Source organism: Ceratosolen solmsi, unplaced genomic scaffold (assembly GCF_000503995.2).
Source record: "Ceratosolen solmsi marchali unplaced genomic scaffold, CerSol_1.0 scaffold8, whole genome shotgun sequence".
Lineage (NCBI taxonomy): Eukaryota > Metazoa > Arthropoda > Insecta > Hymenoptera > Agaonidae > Ceratosolen > Ceratosolen solmsi.
In genome coordinates this window covers 637,364-660,349 of record NW_011948439.1, presented here as the reverse complement: position 1 = coordinate 660,349, position 22,986 = coordinate 637,364, and the positions used below count along the sequence as shown (strand labels likewise).

General features: G+C 29.1%; 3 protein-coding genes across 3 annotated transcripts; 1 reads left to right on the top strand and 2 right to left on the bottom strand.

The window, feature by feature from the left end:
- Positions 1 to 2,385: 2,385 nt before the first annotated feature.
- Positions 2,386 to 7,177, bottom strand: LOC105365449 (mediator of RNA polymerase II transcription subunit 25). Its single transcript, XM_011503616.1, has 14 exons — positions 7,100 to 7,177; positions 6,880 to 7,017; positions 6,762 to 6,807; positions 6,512 to 6,636; positions 6,217 to 6,436; positions 5,256 to 5,976; positions 4,325 to 4,656; positions 4,078 to 4,253; positions 3,820 to 3,982; positions 3,542 to 3,736; positions 3,011 to 3,451; positions 2,880 to 2,936; positions 2,682 to 2,810; positions 2,386 to 2,577 (listed from the first exon to the last, which is right to left on the bottom strand). Exons 2-14 carry the CDS (start codon positions 6,999 to 7,001, stop codon positions 2,428 to 2,430), a joined length of 2,877 nt encoding a protein of 958 aa, XP_011501918.1. The 5' UTR covers positions 7,002 to 7,017; positions 7,100 to 7,177; the 3' UTR covers positions 2,386 to 2,427.
- A 1,306-nt stretch (positions 7,178 to 8,483) lies between these two features.
- Art3 (arginine methyltransferase 3) lies at positions 8,484 to 11,202 on the top strand. The gene is made up of 7 exons (XM_011503615.1): positions 8,484 to 8,862; positions 8,935 to 9,104; positions 9,174 to 9,332; positions 9,412 to 9,599; positions 9,668 to 9,894; positions 9,981 to 10,340; positions 10,953 to 11,202. The coding sequence occupies exons 1-7, from the start codon at positions 8,541 to 8,543 to the stop codon at positions 11,060 to 11,062; spliced, it is 1,536 nt and encodes a 511-aa protein (XP_011501917.1). The 5' UTR covers positions 8,484 to 8,540; the 3' UTR covers positions 11,063 to 11,202.
- A 1,262-nt stretch (positions 11,203 to 12,464) lies between these two features.
- Positions 12,465 to 22,736, bottom strand: LOC105365447 (ETS homologous factor). The gene is made up of 6 exons (XM_011503614.1): positions 22,578 to 22,736; positions 20,476 to 20,620; positions 15,990 to 16,379; positions 14,422 to 14,502; positions 13,632 to 13,827; positions 12,465 to 12,949 (listed from the first exon to the last, which is right to left on the bottom strand). The coding sequence occupies exons 1-6, from the start codon at positions 22,617 to 22,619 to the stop codon at positions 12,838 to 12,840; spliced, it is 966 nt and encodes a 321-aa protein (XP_011501916.1). The 5' UTR covers positions 22,620 to 22,736; the 3' UTR covers positions 12,465 to 12,837.
- Positions 22,737 to 22,986: the final 250 nt, after the last annotated feature.

Genomic DNA, 22,986 nt, shown 5'->3' with positions numbered 1-22,986 from the left:
CAACCACGTAAAATTGCGTTGATATTCGCACTCATTGTACCTCAGAAATCCTATTTTTATTCAAATAAGTGGGCATATCATGTGAAATTCGCACGAGGTTGTCACTGCGCAGAATCAAGTATCACCAAGCAAATAATTATTCGTGATGATTATAAAATTGTAAAATGGTAAAAGCACGAGTGTCAAAATTTCGCGTCCTTGAATTATCTTTCTACTCATTTATTCATAATGTTAACCATCGGTACTTTATCAAATAATGAATCTCTGATTTATTTTTCCCTCTTCTGTTTGCCTTTTTCTTGGTTTTTTTTTTTTTTTTTTTAATATTTTAAATACCACTAAATTTTATTTCTACAATAGTGCCTACCGTTTCTTTCACATGTCTACAACTCTTATCTAACAACCAAAGCGCCATGGACATTAAAAGGAAAATTACCGATCAAATCATTACAAGGAGAATAAATTGCGAATAAGTATCAATAGCTACGAGCCTAATGGTTTTACATGAACCAATCGTAGAGTCTCGAGAGACTAATGGCGAGTGGGGGATACTGTACTAATTAAGGAAAGAGGACGGAAAAGTGTACGAGTAAGTAAAGCAAATGAAAATGTGTATACATTGATATGGAACGCTTTTCATATATGATGATGATGAATTCGGTGCATAATCGCGCTCTATTGATGTAACTTTCAACGCACTTTAGAGGGATAAAAAACAAAGCTCATCAGCATAAGTTTTACCATCACCTTACTAGCATTATAGTTGCAAGCTTTATATTAATTTTGTTAATAAATAATTTTACTTAAAAACAAAATCATATCTTTTTTTACTGAATTTTAAAGCTGATAATAAGATTTTTAATCTGTTATGGATAAGTTACGAATATATTTCTTATATTGAATGTATAAGAACAACAGTGTTTCTTACTTGAATTTGATTTAATAACTAATTTTATACATATTTATAAAAGCAGTATTTATATTTTCTATTACTAATCGCATAAACTAATTTTTACTTAAATTAATTTTGTTGATTAGCATTGTAGAAAAATATGGAACTATAAATACAATTTTACTTATCTATTATAAGAACTAAGGTATTATTATACAAAGAGTATATCATTATCCATCGATCCTTTATATGCTCATTTCTGGATCCATGGATAGTTAAATATGTGCAAAAAAACTACAAATTTTACATGGAATTTATATTCCATAAGTTCATTTAATAAGTTATAATAAAACAAGGTAACGATGTCAAATTTATTCAGAATCCGTCATATTAAGTAAATGTATATTAATTTTTGGAGGGATAATTTATTCAATTAACAAATATAAAATTAGCGCAGAAGTAATTGCAATGGTATTAAGTAATAAAATAATTTAAAGTTATATATGTATTATGGTTGCGCGAAATATCTATCGCCGCATTTACAATTTTAATAAATTTATTTCATTAAATAATTTATAGCGAAATTTTTAATTAAAATGCACTTTATAATTTATGGCACAACAATTTGAATTGTTGTTGAATTTAAAATTTGGATTTGAATTTAAAAACCTGATCTTTATTTTAATTTGTTTAAAAACTTTACAACCAAATTTTGTTTAGCAATTTGATGGCTAAAGATATTATAAACTATATAAATGTTAAAAAATATTTACGAAATTATAACTTCTCAGATAGTGCGATAATATTAAGATATGAATATTTTTACCCAAATACATGCTCAATCGTTATAAATAATGTAAGAAAAGCAGTACATACTAAATAAATTTAATTTTTAACAATGAAATAAATTAATGTTAAATAAAATAACTATATTATAATAGACCAAATGCTTATACTTTTATTTTTTCAACATCGCAGCAATGCAAATATATGTTTAAGTTTAATATACCAGAAGCTCCATTTTAAATTATAAAATGTTAATGCATATGCATACATGTAACTTCATTGTTTAATTTTGAATATGTGATATTGTATTTTTTAGAAATTTAATATAGAACCAATCCAATTTCATTACTTCGTTAATATAAAAATATATATATATATATATATATATATATATATATATATACACACGTATAAATTGGTGTTGAAATTGATAAAAAGATTATGCACACTGATCGTATTACAATAATAATGCATTAAGCTAACAACTTGTTAATTTAAGAAAATAAATAATAAGCATACATAAAAATATATAAACTCTATATTTTCTATCAGTTACGAGATTATATGCTTTATAAAAATTAAATTTGTTTTAAAATTTTGTTGTATTCGTATGTACAAATTTTAAAGAAAATTATTAAGATTACTTTATATGTGATAAAAAAAAAATTATTTTTATGTAAATAAAACTGTTGTTTTGTTTTGTTTTGTTTTTTTTTTAAATTACATTATTAAATATAGAATAAATTTTTTTAACCAAGAAAATCGTAATTGGAAACTTCATCAAATTGTTGATTTTGGGGATTGCCAGGCGCCATTGGCCTTGGAGCCATTTGACCACGAGGACCAACCATCTGTTGCTGCATTCCAAGAACTTGTCGATATTGAGGTTGTTGTTGTTGCTAAACAAATTTGGAAAATCTATTATAAATATAAATTATCCTTAAGCCAATAATGATTGTTTATAAAAATAAGTGCTTAAATAATATAATAAAACTACTTCTACCTGTTGCAACAAATGTCGCAATCCAAGTGCGTTATTCAATACTGGTCTCATCATACGCTGTGCATTGGCCTGCTGCGGTCCCTGCATTCCCGGTCCAGGATTCAAGCCCCTTTGAGCTTGTTGAGCTTGCTATAACCAAAATCAAATTTATATCTAAGTTTTAATGATTCTCCAAATATATACTATAATGCTACAGACCTCTAGCTGCTTATATTGCATTTCTTGGGCTTGTGCATGCTCAAGATTTTGCTGTATCTAAAATTTGAAATACAATCTTTAATTTTTTTGATTCAATAAATTAAAAGTAATTGTAATAATAATGGAGTTACGTTGCCAACAACTTCCATTTGAGATTTATACTGTGCCTCTTGAGACTTATACTGCGCCTCCTGCTGCTGGGCTGCTTCTAGTGTCTGTTGCAGTTGGTGTATCTTGAGTAAATTTTGTTGTCGAGCCATTTCCATTTGTTGCTGCTGTCCAATCATGCCACCTCCTCCAGTGTTGATTTGACCCTGTGGTCCTCCTCCAGCTGCCGCAAGACCGACCGTCTGAATGTTGAGCTGATTCTGCTGTACAGTTGTGGGAGCCATGGGCTGTTGTGGAAGACCATTATTTGACATAACATTCTGTGTAATTTGACCTCCACCCATGGTCATTGTGTTAGTCTGTGACATTAAAATACCACTCTGAGAGATACCAGCAGTATTTGGCACACCTCCGGGCATTGTATTTGTACCAACACCACCAGGGCCAGTTCCTGGTCCAGCTGGCTACATATAAATTAATACATATTGTGATTAAAATATTGTTATTTGCCATTTGTTAACAAAAAAAAAAATTAATAAAATATTATAACAAACCCTTAAAGTAACTGGACCTTGTCGAATCATTGCATGTGTACTTTTTTGTTGTTGAATTACTTTTCTTAATCGATCGACAAAAGCCTGTTGATCATTTGGTATAAAACCTATAAAAGTTCGTTTCTCGGCTGTATACAACAATAACAATACTTTAATATTACACGTAGGTGTGGATGTAAAATGGACACATCCTGCCTGCAATAAATATAAGGCTTTAATTAAAATGCTTAAAACTTGATAATCATTTAACAAATAAACTTGATAAATATTTAACTTACAAAGCCATTTGACATGACTTTTATCAATGATTCAAGGGCGTCGCAAGTTGATGGATAAAATACAACTGATTTAGAATTTTTTAAATAAGCTTGTCCAATATTTCCTATTAACATTTTTGGCATAAGCTGCATAATCAGCTTCATTGGCCACGATTCTGCTTTACTATTAATAAAACAAGAAATAAGTCATTTGAATCGCTTAACATAAATATACAAAATTTTAAATAAAATAGAGTAATGAAATCGGTTTAATCTTACACTTCTGGTTCTCCATCTTTTGCCGTTGCTGAAACTTGACAAGGTACTTGCCAGGTTTGTTTCTGGGCATCATTGGTATTCTTACTTTTTTCTACCCATTCGAGCATGCCTTTCCAAATTACTGTACGATCTGCATTTAACATGGGTTGATTCACAGGCCCACCAGTACTATTACCCTATTTGACATATATCTATAAGTATATTAATGAAATCTTAGAAGAAACACTTTATGCAATTTATCAAAAACCTGCTGAGCGTGACTCATTTGAGTTGCGGCAGAAGCAGCTTGAGCAGATGATGCTTGAGATGCAGTGACAGTTTGTGGAACTTGTGATGCCATTGGCTGATTTACACCAGAAACATTGAGTTGAGGACCAGCTTGGCTTGGTGCAGCTTGGCCTTGCATACCCATTGATGCTTGTTGTGCATTTTGTTGTTGAATAGCATTTTGTTGCTGCTGTTGCTGTAACTGCTGCATATTCAGTCTTAATTGCTGTTGGTGCTGACTTAATTGTTGTTGCTGTTGCTGCTGTTGCTGAGATTGTTGCGAATTTGCTGCCATTGCAGCATTAGGGGCTCCTAAATTTGATCGAAAGTTTATTTAAATTAACAAATGAAATATTTGAAAAAAAAATGATTTACAAGGATTGAGTATTTTTACTTAATTACATAAATTCACATTCGATAGGACCTACTTTGAGTAATTAATTACATTTTTTGTAATAATACGTTCAGTGCTATTTGAATTTTATTAAATTTATAGTTTTGAAAATATCTATCTACACACACGCACGCACGCGCACACACATTACTATATACAATGCTATATTTAAAATACACTTTAAAATTTAAATATTTTTTATAAGAAAAATATAAAATTAAAACGATAATTATTTACTATAGCACTAAGTATAAAAAAAAATGTATTAGTAATATAATGAATATTTAATATAACGAATATTTAATAAAACAATGAATATATAAATATTTTTCTTACATACTATCAAATGTAAGCTGTAACAACAAACTGTAACATGATTGACAAGTTGTTATTAATTAAGTTCGTTCATTTCATAAAGATTTACAATTAAATAGAAAAAACATAAACATAAAGCAGGATAAAATGTAATAAATATTTATCGATACTGAGAGGTAATTTGCGAATGAGAATTTATTACCTTCCATTCTTTGGGTGAAAGGCTGCACATTGAGACCCATTGCGGAAGGTGGTTGGGACAATTGGGCAATCAGGGCACTGCTTTGACTGCTAGTAGGAGGCGGCGGAGCCGCGGCAGCTGGACCAGCATTGGGCCCAGGGCCCATGAAGGGTGGTCTCATCCATGCTCTGGGATGCGGAGCCCTGGCACCCATAGCCGCCGGATGATAGTTCGGCGGAGCTGAAATTTGCGGATTGAATTGCGGTCTGCCGCCCATTGATGCGTTCATAGATTGTTGTTGTTGTTGTTGTTGTTGTTGTTGTTGTTGTTGTTGTTGTTGTTGCTGATTAACTGCTTGTTGTTGATGCACAGAGTTTATGTTCTGAGGTGTGGTTTGACTGCGGAAGGAGGCGGGTGGGCCCTGTTGTGCTTGTGTGACGGATTGTGCGACAACGATACTTTGGGGTGTTTGATTGGGATTGGGACTGTCATTACTTTGCAGAGGGCTAAGGGCTATTTGAGCTGCGCTTGGCGTCCCCGTAACAGCGGCTGCTGCAGCAGCGGCCGACGTCGGACTAACCGGGCTTTCTTTCAAATTGTAATTGCGCAACAGCACAAGGTGACGCGGATCTTTGGCGTAGTTCTTTGTCTGTGATGATTGGAGATCACCACCAGCCTTCTCAAACAGCTTGAACAGTGCCGAAATTTTTCTTGGTGACAATATCGACAGACTGATGTTTCTCTGAAAAATCATTAACGTTTAACCATCAAATCTTTTATAAAGTAGTTTCGTGCAATACTAAATATCAGTATTTTAAATATTTAAATGATAAATATAAAGTACAACTTTTAAATATAATATAATGTAAAATATATGAATTTTAATAAAAATTTTATCCTTTAAATTCAAGTTTCAAGGGAAACGTTATGTAATCAATAATTATTTGATATTCAAAAAAATAATGAATTGAATTATTTCTACCTCTTGAAAAACACCTGCCAGCTGCTCAACAGAATATCCATAAAACGTACAGGATTCTTGAACGTCAATTTGATACGGCGGCGAATTACATACTAAAATACAATGCTTTTGCGATGCTACATTCGGTTCTCTTCGCACTTGCAAATCTTTAAAACAATGAAGAGCCGTTGCAAGTCCTTCTCCAATATGTGCATGGGATTCTCCTTTTCCACCAATCATTCTATGTAAAAAAATCAATATAAAATGATTAAAATATTAATGAATGACTCGTATGTCAATGATAAGATATACTAACTCAAGTTTTTCTAAAGTAAGTAATAATTTATGTGGGTTAGAAAAAGGGCCGAATGCTCTTGTAAAAGGTAATAGTAGACAGTCTGCTGCATGATAAACAACAATTCCATAAAGCGTTAAACTAGTCTGTAAAGAATGAAAAGTTAATAGAACAAAATATTATTTATAGTTTTGTTGTGTTATTTATAAATAACAAAATGTTATTTATATTTTTAATAAAAGTTAATCAAAAATGTTGAAAAATCACATACTTCTGATGCAAATTCTCGATCTTCGATGCCACCCTGGCTAAAATACCTGTAACGAATGCCATCAAATATTGTCAAATAAAATATTAACAAATCTTAACATAAAATGTTATAAGCTTACTCCAAGGTGGGTATGAGATAATTTGTTTTAAAATCATTTAGATAAGCACCATTAGTAGCTGTGCTTTCAATAACAAATACTACATCAGCTTGCATACCATGCTCTGTAGAACCAGTTACCATTATATCAAATCACGATCTAGATAAATTAGTATTAATTAGTTGTATAATTTTGTTGTAAATTCGATAAATAAAAATGTTAAACAATACGATATACATACTAATGTAAAGGCAGTTGCTGCTCTTTCAATTTATAAATAATATAGTTTTACAATTCAATATTATTTCTAATGAAAGGCACAGTGCTTTAAATTTATTTAATTAATTTCTTATTTAATTCACTATCCTATTTTATATATTTGATATCATTTACAGTAATATCAAATCCGACAACTTCACATGAACGACAATCCACCTATCAATTCCTTAAATCAAACTGATTATTTTTTATTATTATAGGTTACAGCTATTATAGAATAATCACAAAAAGAAACTTCAAATTTTACCTTTGCATACTTAATAAAAATGTTTTATTTCTATAAATTTGTCGCGGAAAGTATTACTGTCAGTCGATAGAGGCGCTATTAATTGTCTTCGCGTGGCTTCCCACGTAAATTCGAGGAAGGTCGGATTTTGAAAAGTTAAAACAATTATTGAGAGCTATTATGGAATTCAAAATTAAGTCTACCAAACATAAAACATTGATTGATTCAATGTAAACAATAAAAAGGACAATACCACGTCCACATTCATTTCTAAAGAATTTATTAATAAAATGACTTTCAAACAGTGGTAAACGAATTTTCAATTTATATATTCCCACCTGCAAACTCCCATTGATCCCGTTGTGTAAATTTACATTCACGTTGGTCGTGGGATTTTCGGCACCTAGGGCTGAAAAATATTTTATAATTATGTAAAAAAATTTATAATTAAGTTTTCTGGAATTATGAATTTTAGGTATAATAAAAGAAAAAAAAAGAAAAAAAGAAAAAAGCCACTTAAGAATTTCAAATATCCAGGATTTGTTAACGTTAATAAATTGCATATCTAAATTAAGTAATTTAAGAGAACTATAAAACTAAAGTAATACATACAGTTATATGCTGTAGATACTTAATTTTGGAATTAAATGGAATTATCGCGGATGCGCGTGCGCATATTTTCACATACCAATAACAAATATTCCATAAAATATACTATCCGAGGTAAAGTGCGAATGAAGGGGCAGAGAACTTTGTAATAATACGTGCTGAGGCTTCTCAATGAATTGATCTACACGTGCATATTTGAATTTAGTTTTTATAAGAATAGTTAATCATAATTTCATTTGTTAAGTATGACAGAAAAAGTAAAGAATGTACAAAGTAAATAATCAACACATATTGTAAATTCTATATCATTTGCGTGCACATGTTCCATATACACATTTTCCTTCCTAATCGATATAACAAAACAAAACAAAATAAAAATACACTTGACAATAATAAATATTATTTTCCTCATGCTCGTATTACTACTATCTACGTATAATTATTTTATAAATTTATTATTATTTCTTTTGCTGTAAAATATGTGTTTCAAAGAACTGTTAATAAACTTATATATTTTCAAAATCTTTTCAAAGGTTCGCAAAACTTGTATTCGAATCATACTGTGCGTATGCATGGCATAAGTGAATCTGAAAGCGACGATGACTGGGAAGAGATGAATTATGAGAAACAGGTCATAAAGTGCCTCTTCTGCAGTAATTGTTGCAATAACTTCACGGATGCCTTAAAACATCTGGACTCGTCGCACAATTTTAATTTTGCCAAGTTTAAAATGAGACACGCTTTAGACATATATTCCTATATAAAATTAATTAACTTCATTAGGAAGAAAAAAGCTACACCGGAAGAACTAAACGAATTAAATATAAAGATATGGGAACACGATGAATATTTAACACCAATATTACAAGATGATCCTTGGCTTATGTTGGGTAGATAGTATTAAATGGACAGTACATTTAGATTAATGAATAGGATAATTTTCATCGATAATGTTTTTTCAGATTTGGATGAATTAGAGGATATATTAACAAATTCAAATCAATATCCAACTACTTCCGAGACTATGGACGTTGCATTACCAGATAATCATCTTGCAGAGCTTGAAAAAACAATACAGTCCTTAAAAGCCGAATTAGAACAGCGAAATTTAGCATGCTTATTAGCTAAGCAGGTCTGTTACAAAAAAAATTAAATTAATAACGAGTCGTTAAAATTATGTAGTTTAAATAAAAATTTTTAGCAAATCGAAGAAATGACTAAAGCAGCTCATAAATTAGTCTTTGATGATAGCGATTTCTCTAAGTCCAAAGAAAAATGTATACAGAATGTTGGCTCAAATTCTGATCAAGGATATTTCAATACATACAGTCATTTTGCTATTCATCATGAAATGTTAACAGTAATTGGCGTAGATCTCAACTTATATATTATAATTTTAATTTAAATTATGTTATTTAATTATTTTTCATTAAATGCAGGATAAAATAAGAACGGAGAGTTATCGTGATGCACTTCTGACAAATTCACATTTATTTAATGACTGCGTGATGCTTGACGTTGGTTGCGGTACTGGAATTCTTTCAATGTTTGCTGCAAAATCTGGTTGTAAAAAAGTCATTAGTGTCGATCAATCAGATATTATTTATCACGCCATGGATATAGTAAGGTTGGTTTATTGGATAAAAAAATTAACAAATTCATTGCAATCGTTAATATACATTTTCAATATTGTAGAGAAAATAATTTGATTGATATTATAACATTAAAAAAAGGAAGACTGGAAGATATTAAATTGGATGTTCATAAAGTTGATGCGATTATATCCGAATGGATGGGATATTTTTTATTATTTGAAGGTATGCTGGATTCAGTGATATATGCAAGGGACCATTATCTCTCGTCGACTGGTAAGCTTTTACCAAATAGATGTACAATTAGTCTCGTTGGTAGTGGAGATACAAGTAAGTTACCACGAACAATATTATATATTAAAAGTTATAAATGATACATTCGATGGCATACAATTGCTTTATGCATTTTGTTTTAGAACGTTATATTGATTTGGTGGATTATTGGTCAAATGTGTATGGTTTCAAGATGAGCTGTATGAAAGCCGAAGTTGTGCGAGAGCCAAGTATCGAGTTTTGTAATCCTAAAGATTTAGTAACCAATGTTGCTGAAATTCAATCGTTTGATCTCTATAAAGTAACTACTGATTGTGTAAACTTCTCATCCCCATTTAATCTTACTGTTAACCGAACTGGCTCATTAACAGCAATCATTGGTTATTTTGACATTTATTTCGACTTAGAGAATCCAGTTCATTTTAGTACAGGACCACATACAGCACCAACTCATTGGAAACAGACTGTATTCTCATTAAGTGAACCAATCAGTATAACAGAAGGTATTTTAAACATTTTTTATTGCTAACAAAATATAGATGCTTTCGTAATTCTTTTCTTTCTTATCTTTCATTTTGGCCATCCGTTATATCAAAATATAGCACACGTTTTCTTTATAATACCTAAATAAATAAAATAATACAATTTAAATATTATTATAATTGTAAGTATATAATCAAGATACAATTGACGTAATAATAATTCATTAAATTGTAAATGAATTAAATCTTTATGAAATGTAACGAATAATTGGTTCTTATATAAAAAAAAAAGAATGTTTTCATTGTATTTACAACTGCTTTATTTCTTAATTATAAAAAAGTAAATATAAATTTGAATTAATTTTTTGTTTTTTTCATTCTTTTTTTTAATGCAAAATTCACGATATTTATTATATATATAAACTATAAACGTTAACGATTTTTATTCCTTTAAATATTAATCGAAAGTTCGATACAATCTTTTCTTTAAGTTTTAAGGATAAAGTATTAGAAAGCTTGGCTGATTTATTTAAATGTTGCTGACCTTACTTTATTCACATTCATTTTTTGATAATACGTATCGAGAAAATTATTTTAGAATGAATTAATGAATTTTAATTGATTTTTTTTCAGGAGAGATCGTTAGTGGTGTATTAATATGTCGACGACATATAAAAGACGTTCGTGGATTAATTGTGACCATTCAAATAAAGGACTTCAGCCAGGTGTATTATTTAGATTAAAATGATTAGAAACTACTGGAAAGTTTCGTGTACTCCATTGATCATATATTTTTATAAATTGTGTATTTAGATATATATTCATTGACTATATCATGTTAATAGATTTCTGATTCTTAATATACACAGAAAAATAAGTCCTATTTTTTCTATCAATTTTTTTTTGTTTTTATATTCGTCTGTTATACATATATAATTTTATTATAACATTTTTTTAATGCACAATACAATCTTTAAATAGGAATATTTATTGGAAGTGGAAAGTTTAAAAAGTGATGTATGAATATAATCAAAAAAAAAAACTCAAAATAATAAGCGCTACAAATTAATTAAAAATATATTATACCAAAATATATAAATAATCTTTATAAGAAAAACCTGAAACAATATAAAAAAAAAGTAGGATTCATTTCGAATTTTTTTTTTTTTTTATCTCATTTAAGAGATGGCAACTACTTACTCTCTTTAATATTAATTTCAAAAGCATTACATATATTTATAGTTCCAATCTTCCAAATTTTGTGCCTTTAGGAAGCTGCTAATTTTACGACAGAATTTAAATGAAAAACGAGTGGAATGTATAACATTAAGCACAACATGACATTAATATATAGTATTTAATTATAGATTTAAGAATTTAAGTACTGAAAGGTTGTTTAATATTAATATAAAACAGAAAATAAAATACGTATTTCAACGATTTAACACGAAATTCATAAATTATTAATAATAGTAAATATTTTTTACACTAAGCATTTACTATCTTGCAAGTAAAAGAATTATCTTCAGCAAAATATCTAGTTGTTACTATTTGAAAAAATATGAGGAACTATAATAAATAAAATTTCCGGTGATAAGGTATTAAAAGATCTTTTAAAAATATAATATTTTTATTACGATACTTTAGTTTTTTGATTACTTTTGTTGTTAACACATTTACTGTTGAAAATTTTTAAATTAATTTTTGCTCATTGATACTTCGTATGTATGCACACACGCGCGCGCGCGCACACACACACACACACACATATATATATGAATATACACACGTAGCTATAATACAAACACAAAATAGTCTCATACATTTCTGTGATCAAGTTATTTAGGAAAAGTCTTGTTAATGTCGGGTTGAAAAATACTGTAACATTTCTCGAATTTCATGAATAGTACCTAAAATTTAATAAATAGACGTACAATAATAATATAAATAAAAACATTGCTACCATTATATTGTGTTTTAAAAAATAAATAAATGTATGTAGAAATTTTGTTGAATAGTTTATAGCTTTTAAGGTTTACAAATGTATGAATTTCAATTGAATTTTTTAAATGATCATAATATATATACATTATACTTATGTATCTTATGTATATTATATATAGAATATATTAAAAAAAAATTATAAAGTTAACAACACTGGTCCACTTTTTTATTCTTTGCTTTTAAGTATACTATGCTGAATAACATAGAATGTCAATGATACTCAAAACTGTTTTATTCTTTTTCTCGGTGCAGTTAATTTCTCTTTTCATAGTTTAGTTTTATTAGATAACAGAAAAAGGAAGAGAGAGAGAGAGAGAGAGAGAGAGAGAGAGAGAAAACTAGAGAAAAACTTTTAACACAAAGATTCAGTCTTCTTGAAGATTTATACTTTTAAACTTCGTTTATATCTGGAAATCGCGTGTGAAGTAGTTGCGACATAAAATTTTCACAATCCATCATGAATTGACTCTGGCACAAGAAACTTTATTTGGCACATGCTTCACTATTACAATGTTCAAAATCGAAAATTTGGATTGTCGGTTTGCCAACCAGTAGCGTTTGGTCCAAATTGGTATACTAATCTACGCCCAAGAACTGGAAGGAAAATTTTTCTTTTGTAATAGTACCTAAAAAATAAAGTACAATATTTTATTTCATTTTAACACACAAAAATTCGATTTTCAAATATTATATATTAATTACTATTTCAAGAAAAATACTCAATTAATTATTACCTCATTTATATACGTAGATTTAAATTTAATTAATGTATTAATTTATAAATTGATTACGAAATAATGCTTAACTTAAGTAATACATTCAATTATACATAGATTACACATTTATTTACACTTTGTATTTTCATAATCTACTTTTGTATAGGATGATTTAGATAATCACATCAGTAATGATTTTGTATAAAAATAGTTAAAATAATAAAAAAATGATGTATTGTCATACATGTGCTTTTATATTGAAAAAGTTTTAATATTTAGGATTTAAAAATTTCTTTTTATAAAATTGCTTAAATTTTTTTTTATATTTATGAAAATCTTACTTTAATAAAACTTACGTTATTATTAAAGTAATACTTATGTCATTAAACATGAAATATATTGAAATTATTTTTATCCATTTAATATTATTTTATTGAATAAATTATGTATTCGTTATATATCTATAGTTAAAATATATTGTGAATAAATCGATAAGAGCAGCTATACGCTATAAAAATCAAGAATTTTTATTTTAATTTCAATAATAAGTATTTAAACTTTATATGCTGAAAATAAAAAATTTAATTTTTACCTCATAGCACGACTGAGCTTTTCGTAAGTCATCTTTGTGTTGCCCTTACGTGAACCCCAAAGCTTCGCTACTTCATCACTCCGAACAAATCGAAATTTCGCTTGCGAATAATCTTCCCAACATATGAGACTTGGACAGGTTTTTCTATTACGTAGTAAATCTCTTATGAATTCCCAAAGTTTTCCCTGACTCGTAGCTGTAAATAAGTGAGCCGATATTTGCATTATAATATTATTAAATTCAATTATTTATTTTGGAATTTACAAATGTTGTGTAATTACAGAATATTTATAAAGGATTTTGAATTTCGAAAAATAAAAAATGCAAAATATATAAAGACTTTATAAAAATGGTGCAACGCGTTATGTTAAAGTCAGAACATGTCATTGAATAATATTAATATATCCGATGAAATTACAACGTAAAGAAATGTTGCTTATCTTTATGACAAAATAGTAAATTTTTTTTTTGTTTTTTTTTTTGTTTTTAGAAATATAAAAGATAATCGGTTATTTCAGTATTTTTATACATATATAATAAATAACTGATAAAATATAAAAAAAAGTATGTTATGTTTATGAAAATTCTCCAAAATTGGTAGTTTTGCTCAAGTTTGTATAGATATTTTTTATTATATAAAATAAAGTCATTTTCAATAAAACAAGATACAAAATTAATTCTAGTACATATTATACTTAAACAATGAAAAATTCTGTATTTCAAATGTATCTATTCTTCGTGATTATGCTGGAAGTAAAATAAATAAATAAGTAACGCTTTTAAAACTTACAATTTTTTTTGGTTTTCAAAAGCCTTGGTCTGCCAGGTGGACGTTTGGTCGATATCTCTATACTATTATCTGATTCCGCATCTGTGAATAACACATATTGAACATATATGTTTATATGAAAAATCTGTGGCTAATTCAGCAAAAGATATTTCTTATTTTTGCTACGGTAAGCATGTATATGTGGAAAATAGTATCGTGTAAATATTTATTAAGTAAATATTATTGAATACTGTGTACATTAAGTTACGTATACATATTATTATTGTTGTTCTTGTTGCTGTTATATTTATAGTTACTTTTTTAAATTATCTCAATTTATCATGAATAATAGAACATTTAATTATATAATTCAAATTTTTATTAGAATGATATTTTATTTTATATTTATCTTTTGTAAAATATGCCTTTACTCCAATAAGTAAACTAGAACATTATTATTTTAATGTATTGACGTATAGAAATTTAATAGTCATGTTTAGTAAATAAATTACATAGAAGAATTAGACATTTTTTTTTTTTTTTTTTTTAATATTCTTACAAAAAATCAGTAAGTTAGACATTTATTTAATATCTTGCAATTTATTATATGGATAAGCGTATTTATAAAATTATTGAGACACGTATTACATACTATTATAGTTTATCATTCATAATTATTGTATCATTAAAATTCTCGAAAAAATAATGTTATAGTAATATTATTATATGAAATCGGGTAATTGTTTGAGTTACCACGAAATTAGATGACTTAACAAACGAACAATTTTACTTTAAAACTTTCAATATGCTAGTTCATATTGTTCTTTTAAGCTACCTTAATGTAGCTTAAATTATGAATTCTTTTTCATTTTTTAATTTAAAAACTTGGCGTTAGCAATATTTCAAATAATCATGGTAATTTATATTTCGTTTATTTAAAATTTTAATTCAATGTATTTAAGAATAAACGACAAAGTGAAAGAATAAAATAATATTTAAATACACGATGAATATTTTACAATCCAATTTCCATTATATGAAAACATTGAATGATTATTAGAACAAAATCGTTCGTCGTGCTGATTGCTTGAGTCCACGATAAATTGAAATTTAAAGATAAATAGAAAATCAACTTCAACAGGACGGAAATTTATTCTAAACATAATTATGGTGATTCATAGGTGTAGTTGAAATTAAAATTGAGTTCGAAATGAAGGATATTTCTGTTTTAAACAATAGCTTCAATACCAAACGTAATATAAAAATTAAGATAATGTGCTAACTGTATTGAATATTCAATAGTTATCATCCTATCTATCGATAATATTGTTATGAAAGTAAGTTTTCTCGGAAAAATCATTTGATTGAAAAAGTAGTTTGCTCATAAATTACAATTATTTCATGGGCATTTTTGGTCCCCCAAGGCACGCCGCCATGAGACTTGAGTAATAAAAGGTAAGTCGAAGGCATTGAAACTAAGCTTTGCATTTAAATGAATACTCGAAATACCTGAAGCGAAAGCGTCGTCGTCTGGTTGTCTAATTTCGTAAATGAAAATGTCGCTTGGGCATAACGACGCTGCTACTCACCAGATGCGTTGTTGGAACCAATGGCTTGAGGCTCGTCCTCATTGCAAAGACTCTGGAAGTTTTCGGCCCCGCGTTCATCCGTGTGACTCTGCTCGCCATGTCGCGGTGTGAAGTAGTCGAGGCTCGCGCTCTTACACTGGCTAGAAACCGCCTGGGTGTGGAGGAGATTATACAGCCGCTCACCGTACACGGGATCCCGGGCAACAAAGTCGTGGCGGCCGAGGGCCGCTAGGTCCTTACCGGGTAGAGCGAGACCCTGCTGGATCGAGCCGTAGGATTGCCCAAGACACGAGGCTGCCGTCATTAGCCAATTTATCGTCTCTTCCTGGCACCAGTCCTCGATCGGCTTTGACGACCAACCCGTCCCGTCCACTTCCTCCGCGTCTTCACCTGCGTATAACATAGTCCCACAATCCATCAATTATACGCCAAAATGCAAATTGAGGCTGTTACTCTTTAGAAAATTCATGTGGATATAACGACGAAATTTATTATCCAGGAGCGCGATGAGAATCGAAGAAAGGGGAATTGAAATTTACTCGATAGCACCCGAACGAGCTGAATATTTGTCTTTGTACGAGAGCAGAAGATGTGAACTTTTATGAAAATGTTAGCTTTGTTTCGGAATGTAAAAGCTCTTTGCTTTACTAAGTTAATATATGAAACGATAGAGCGCAGATGCAAATTTAAATAAATAAAAGTTAATTAAAACAAGTCTATGGTCTAATTTAAATAAATTTCGTCATTTAAAGAAACTAGAGACTCTGAATAAGATTATCTATCGTCAAGTTCAGTCCCCATTTTGATCTTCTCGATGCGTTGAAATTATATGATCCGTAAGCCTGGACTATGACAGAACATACACGACAGTCATGGACATTTAATATTATTTTGAATAGTAAATATAATGATGAACTAACGAATAAGCTGTTTACATTAATTATAATGTTTCTTAATATGCTAATGTTTCGATGGTATGAAATTATTCTTTACCACAGGCAGTATATTAATAATAAATTCTATCTTTAATTATCAATATTATATGTATATATTTAAATTATTTTCTACTTTAACTAAAAATAAATACTGTCTTTATTTTGTGACAGACAATCGAGGACATTGTTTATTTTATAGGTCATCATTTACAAGGAAAAATGCTTAGTGCGATAATTACTCATTGTTTAATGCATTAGTTGCTTAAAGTTTATGTCATTCATCGTTACAACTATTATTAAAAATAAAAAGGTATGAATTTTAAGAAATTTCAATGCTTATATCTGTATAATCAAATTTTAAATTAGATCTAAATATAATTACACACATCAATATTTGTTCATATTGTTCTGTTATTTTTTTTGTTTTGTTTTTTAATTAAACGCATAATAATTATCATAACTTACACTTGTTATAATAATGCTTTAATAAAACTTCATAGAATATAATTCATATATAAAGACAAAGAAAAAAGTTTAGATTAATCTCATGAAAATGAAAACGTATTTGTCTGTATCATTCGTCTCGATGAGTAACAATGATATGTACATTTTCATTGCGTTAAAGTACTTTTAATCATCGAATACAGTATTTATGTGATAACAAAATAAAATAGAAATTATCAAAATAATATGTTTAATATGACGAACACGAATTCTAAGAGAGCTATTTATATTATAATAATTAATACAAGTTTTATTATTTAATTTAAAGCAACGCATTGATTTAATACGAATATACATTTGCGTAATTTCAGTGGTCTAGAGTTTTTTTATTTAAAATTTTTCTCAATTTTTTAAATCGATAAAAATACTTAAATATATATATATATATATCATTTTTATAAAATTTTTTATAAAATAAATCATACTATGTGTAAATAAATTAATCTTAAATTTTATAATATATTTTTAATTTTATATCTAAATATTTTTTTTTTATTTTTTTTTTTTTTTATTCTTATAAATCTTAATCTTCTTGATTTATATTTTACTCTGTAAGCCGAATATAAATGAACATTTAAAATTCCTAAAATATTAGGAAATGCTACGTTAAAATAGTTAATTTACTAATGTGTAACACACATTTCTATCAATGTAATATCAATTTCACAATTGATGTATATTTAAAATTATATTTTAATTTACATTTAAATTTTAAATCATATTTTACATAAAGTGAAAAACGAATATTTCATTAATTAGATATTTAATTCAATCCAATAAGTTTTATTGTAAAAATCAAGTTTTTATTTATTGTTTAGTTCATCATCGTTTGTCATCAGCCATTTTGAACTAGGAAATTTTTAGTCATTTGATATTTATAATTGACAGTGTGAGAACTTTCAGGATTAAATATATAAAATATTTCTTTATTGACAAGATGATATTAATATTTTTATTTTTATATTATTGCTATCAGATTCTGACTATGCATTATAATTCAAGTTTTTATATGATTTTATTATTAAATAATTTTTAAAAATATACTTTTACATGGACTTTAGTAATAATAATAATGAGAATATAACCATCGTACGTGCATTCATACAAACTTGAAAGATAATATTGCAAGATACATATATTTTCTTAACCCCCTCCTTTATCACGTACATGCACGTACACGCGCCCATATAGATTTTGATAAATTAACAATATTTTTTCCGAGAATAAATGAAATTTTTTCATGCTTATGATCATGACAAAGTGAATGGCATTCTTAAAATATTATTATTGTACATTATTACTTAGCTTAAGTATTGAACAATAAATAAATTGGGACGTTTATTTGATTTCGGCAAGAGAAAGTCATGTAAAATTTGATGACACACAGTTAGAAAAGCGTTCCCACGTATCAAACGAGTAGTAATATACTGCAGTCTAGTCAGCCAATTGTTTGTCTGTTACCACTGACCAGAAAAATTTAATACTTTTTTTTCCTCGTAAGAAGTATATTGCATAGATTTGAGGTTTTAATAAATTATTTGTACTATATAGAATTCAATTGGAAAAAATAGCTGATAACTTTCAGTATTTTAAATCGAATAAAAAAGTAATGTATCACGTATATTTCTAAATAAAATAGATTGATGTGAATTTAATATTTTTGAAATTATGAAAAATATATAATCATGAATCGTAATTTTATTAAATTTTTAGTTCATTGGAAATTAAATTATAAATTAGAAATTAGAAATCAATGTAAACTTACAAATGTAATAAAAAAAACTTATATGAACTTTGACTTTTTGAATCTCTGTATATACGATATAAATTAAAAGTTAAAGATTTTAATTTGTAATTATTTAAAAAACTGAATTATCTTTATTTTGAAAACGTTGTATTTATAAACGCGAATGACTTAACAAGCTAAATTGACATAGAATTCCTTTTTTTCAACGTTAGAATGAATACTGAATTATTTAATTAAATTCAATTCCATTGATCATATAATTAATTAATTATTTAAAGAATTTAATTTTAATTATATCAAGCAATTTATTCTCACTTTTAAAAATAAAAATTAAAAAAATTCATTTAAATTTTATGTACTTAACAATATGTAATAACAATATCGTTATCTTAAGAGAATCTTAAGAGAATAGAAAAATATCTGTATAAAAAATTGTCTAAAGTTTTTCCATTTATGAACAAGCATGAATAGTCATAAAACATTTGTGATGAATGTTCATTTGTATAATTCTGGCAACAATAAGCTCTTGTTGCTTTTATTAATTAATAAACTTTCAAAATCATATACTAATTAATATTAACTCAATTCGATATTATAATTAATCTCTACATATTATACAATATTATGTAAAAATAAAATAAAATGTAATGTAATGAGCTTCTTCTTTCGTTAATGCATAAATCACTCAGCACATTAATGTGATAGCATAGTGATAAGACATTTCCAAAGGATTGATGGTAATTAGCTAATTTTACCAAAAAGATAGAGATAGATTACAACGAGGAAGAGAAAGACAAAGAGAGAGAGAGAGAGAGAGAGAGAGAGAGAGAGAGAGAGAAATTGAAATAGATAAATTGTTTCGTGGAAGAAACGAGAACACAATACTATAAAAGTAGTTTAAAAATTATCTCGATTATTTCATATCGAAATAGTTATTACTATTGTAAATGTATTTAATATATTAAGAAATGTTAGAAAAGTATTATAAAATTAAATAATAAAATTTATCGATGATTTCAAAAACTAAAAAAATAGTATAATAAAAAATTGAAAGATAATGTTTTCATTAAATGACTAAATAAAAGAATATATTTATGTATAATTATTTTGATGAATACGTGTTTGCAGCAACTCATATCATCATTATTATCAAGATGTACCTCGATCACTCTCGCAGAATGAGTAATAATTTGAAAATAATTTTCTCGCTAATAATTTCTCAATAATAAAAATTAACACGTAATATAATAATCGTCAAACATTGTTCTTTAGTGAAAGGCAATTATTTTGCTTTACTTACCGAGGGAACATTTTTTCATCGATGAATCGTAAATTCGGGACATCAGGAGATCCTCATCCTTTCTTTGAACGAGTGAATCCATATCCAATAATAGGTGATCTTCATTTTCTTCAAAAGTTCTGAAGTAGTCTTGGTTGAATACCACCTAATTGTTAAAATAATATGCATTTATAATTTTGTCATTACGCTATTGTATTAAAATCTTATGAAACGCAGTAATAAAACAATAAATAAGTCTTAGTTAAACAGCAAATGTTTCTCAGCCGTTCTATTAATAATATTTTCTTATTGAAAAGAATAAAGAATTCTTTTTTTTTCTTTTCTTTTCTTTCATTTTTTTTATTTTTAAAAAATTATACTACTTTATGCAAAAGACAAACTTTGATATTTAAGTAATAATTATCTACTACTTAAGAGGATCGTATATTATGGTCTTGCAGTTTGTTTCTCTGCTTCGATACTTGTTTTCATTATTATCGATAGAAGAATATGCACTTATTCAATATTGTAATCAATAGCATTAATGTGCCTTTGTAAAAAGCAGTTGATCTATTACGTCATTGGTGCGCATAATGAGTAATAGAAAATCAGAAATCCGCGTTGTAAATATAACCTCTAATAACGTCGTTTGCCTCATTGTACGTATAATTGATATAATAGATCAATTCGTCTTTCTATAGATGCATATATATATATATATATATATATATATATATATATATATATATATATACACACATATATGCATATACACATATGCATATACATATATAATTGCGTGCGTGCGCGCGTACGTTTGCGTGTATGTGTTTGTAACTGCTGATGCTCGCGGTGTCAAAATGGGTGGGAGCATTGATTTTCTATAATACAAAACTTTGTCCATTTGAAGAAATGGAAACTGAAAGATAATGCAGGGCTGAGTGTTTCATCACAGAACTATTTTCCTTTAAAAGAAAAATATTCAGAATTTTTAATGGAAACGTTATCTTAATTTACATAGAGTAGTTTTAATCTCATTTATAATTCAAGGTTTCACTTGACTCTTGAACATTTGATATGAAATAAGACATGGTAGAATCGAATCCCATATTTTCACGATTCGATAAATAAACCTACTTTACGAAACATTATATCGGCCGTATCGTCGTCGTCCGGAGTTCACGAGCATTTGTTTTTTCGTCTCTTTTTTTCTTTCGTTATTCTGTATATTAATATTTTATCAAAAGCACACAAAATTTCATTGTGAGATAATGATTGATAAATGAAAATAAAAATTTCATATTATACTCGGTTGGCTGGATAGAGCGCACGAGGCTTTTCCTCGCTCCTCCGGGTATATTTCCTTTTGACGGCGGGATATTACCAGAGTGCGTCATCGCGTTGCGTAAGGCTCGATCGAGCGCGCTCGCACTGACCCCTTCGTGTGAAAAAATACCCCCGTGGCTCGTAATATCGACATCTTATCGATCGCCATCGGCCAGATTATCGTTCGCTGCTTTACCGACGATAACGAGCGCTTATCGGGCCCCCTATTAAATTTAGTTTCTCCTTTTTTCTTTGTTTTATTACTTCTTTTCCCGTTCTTTTTCCTGTTTTTTTTTTAATTCCCTCTCTTTCTTTCTTTCTTTCTTTCTTTCTTTCTTTTTTCTTCTTTTCTTTTTTTTTTTTTAACCGCAATAGGACAATACGGCATTAAGAGCCCGAGGCCCTGCGAGATCGCGTTCTAACGCTCGTCGTGCCGATGATTTTGTCGGTTTTCACGCAAGCCCGCGGTGCTTCGATTTATTGACTTGAGTCACTGGCACTGTGTAAACGAGCACTAAACCGTCGATTAAAAGCTCGCGTCCGCGCGATCCCTGTCCGCATGCTGAAAGATGCATTAGCAACACGTGTAGTCGCCGATACGATGTTCTCGCGCCGCCGAGCACGACCAAAGCACTCCATGGAAATCGAATTTTCCACGGGGGAGCCGGTCGGTCGGTCGGCCGCAGCCCAAAGCCCAGTTTCGCGCTCTCTACGAACACAATCCTAGCACTCGCGTTTGCTTTCGCCACCCTTCTCCCCCTGTCGCTTCTCCCTCATCATCCCCCTACGATACTCACACTCGAGATGTCCGTCTTCTCGTAGTCCGAGAAGGGATTCATGGTGATGTGCACTGCCGTCCTGGCCTGCGTCCTTGGTTGCCCGACTCGGTTCTCCGGTCATCCGTGGGCGGCCGCGGACCGCTTCATAGCCGAGCGCACCGTAAACTGCCGAATCAACTGACGAAGGGACTCGCGCCCTGGATAGAGGGTTTGTCTACCACACACCAGTACGGCTTTAACACGGGATCCGGGCGTCGGCAGCGTGCGTTCCGTATCCGCGCGCGATACTTATCTTCCGCACGCTCGTCGGCTCTGAAATTTTCGTAGCGCTCGCCGTGGCACGTAGGCTTTCCTCGCGCATACGTACCACGACGCCCCCCCTACTCCCCCCCCCATATCCCCTCCCCCACACCGACCAACTCCCCTC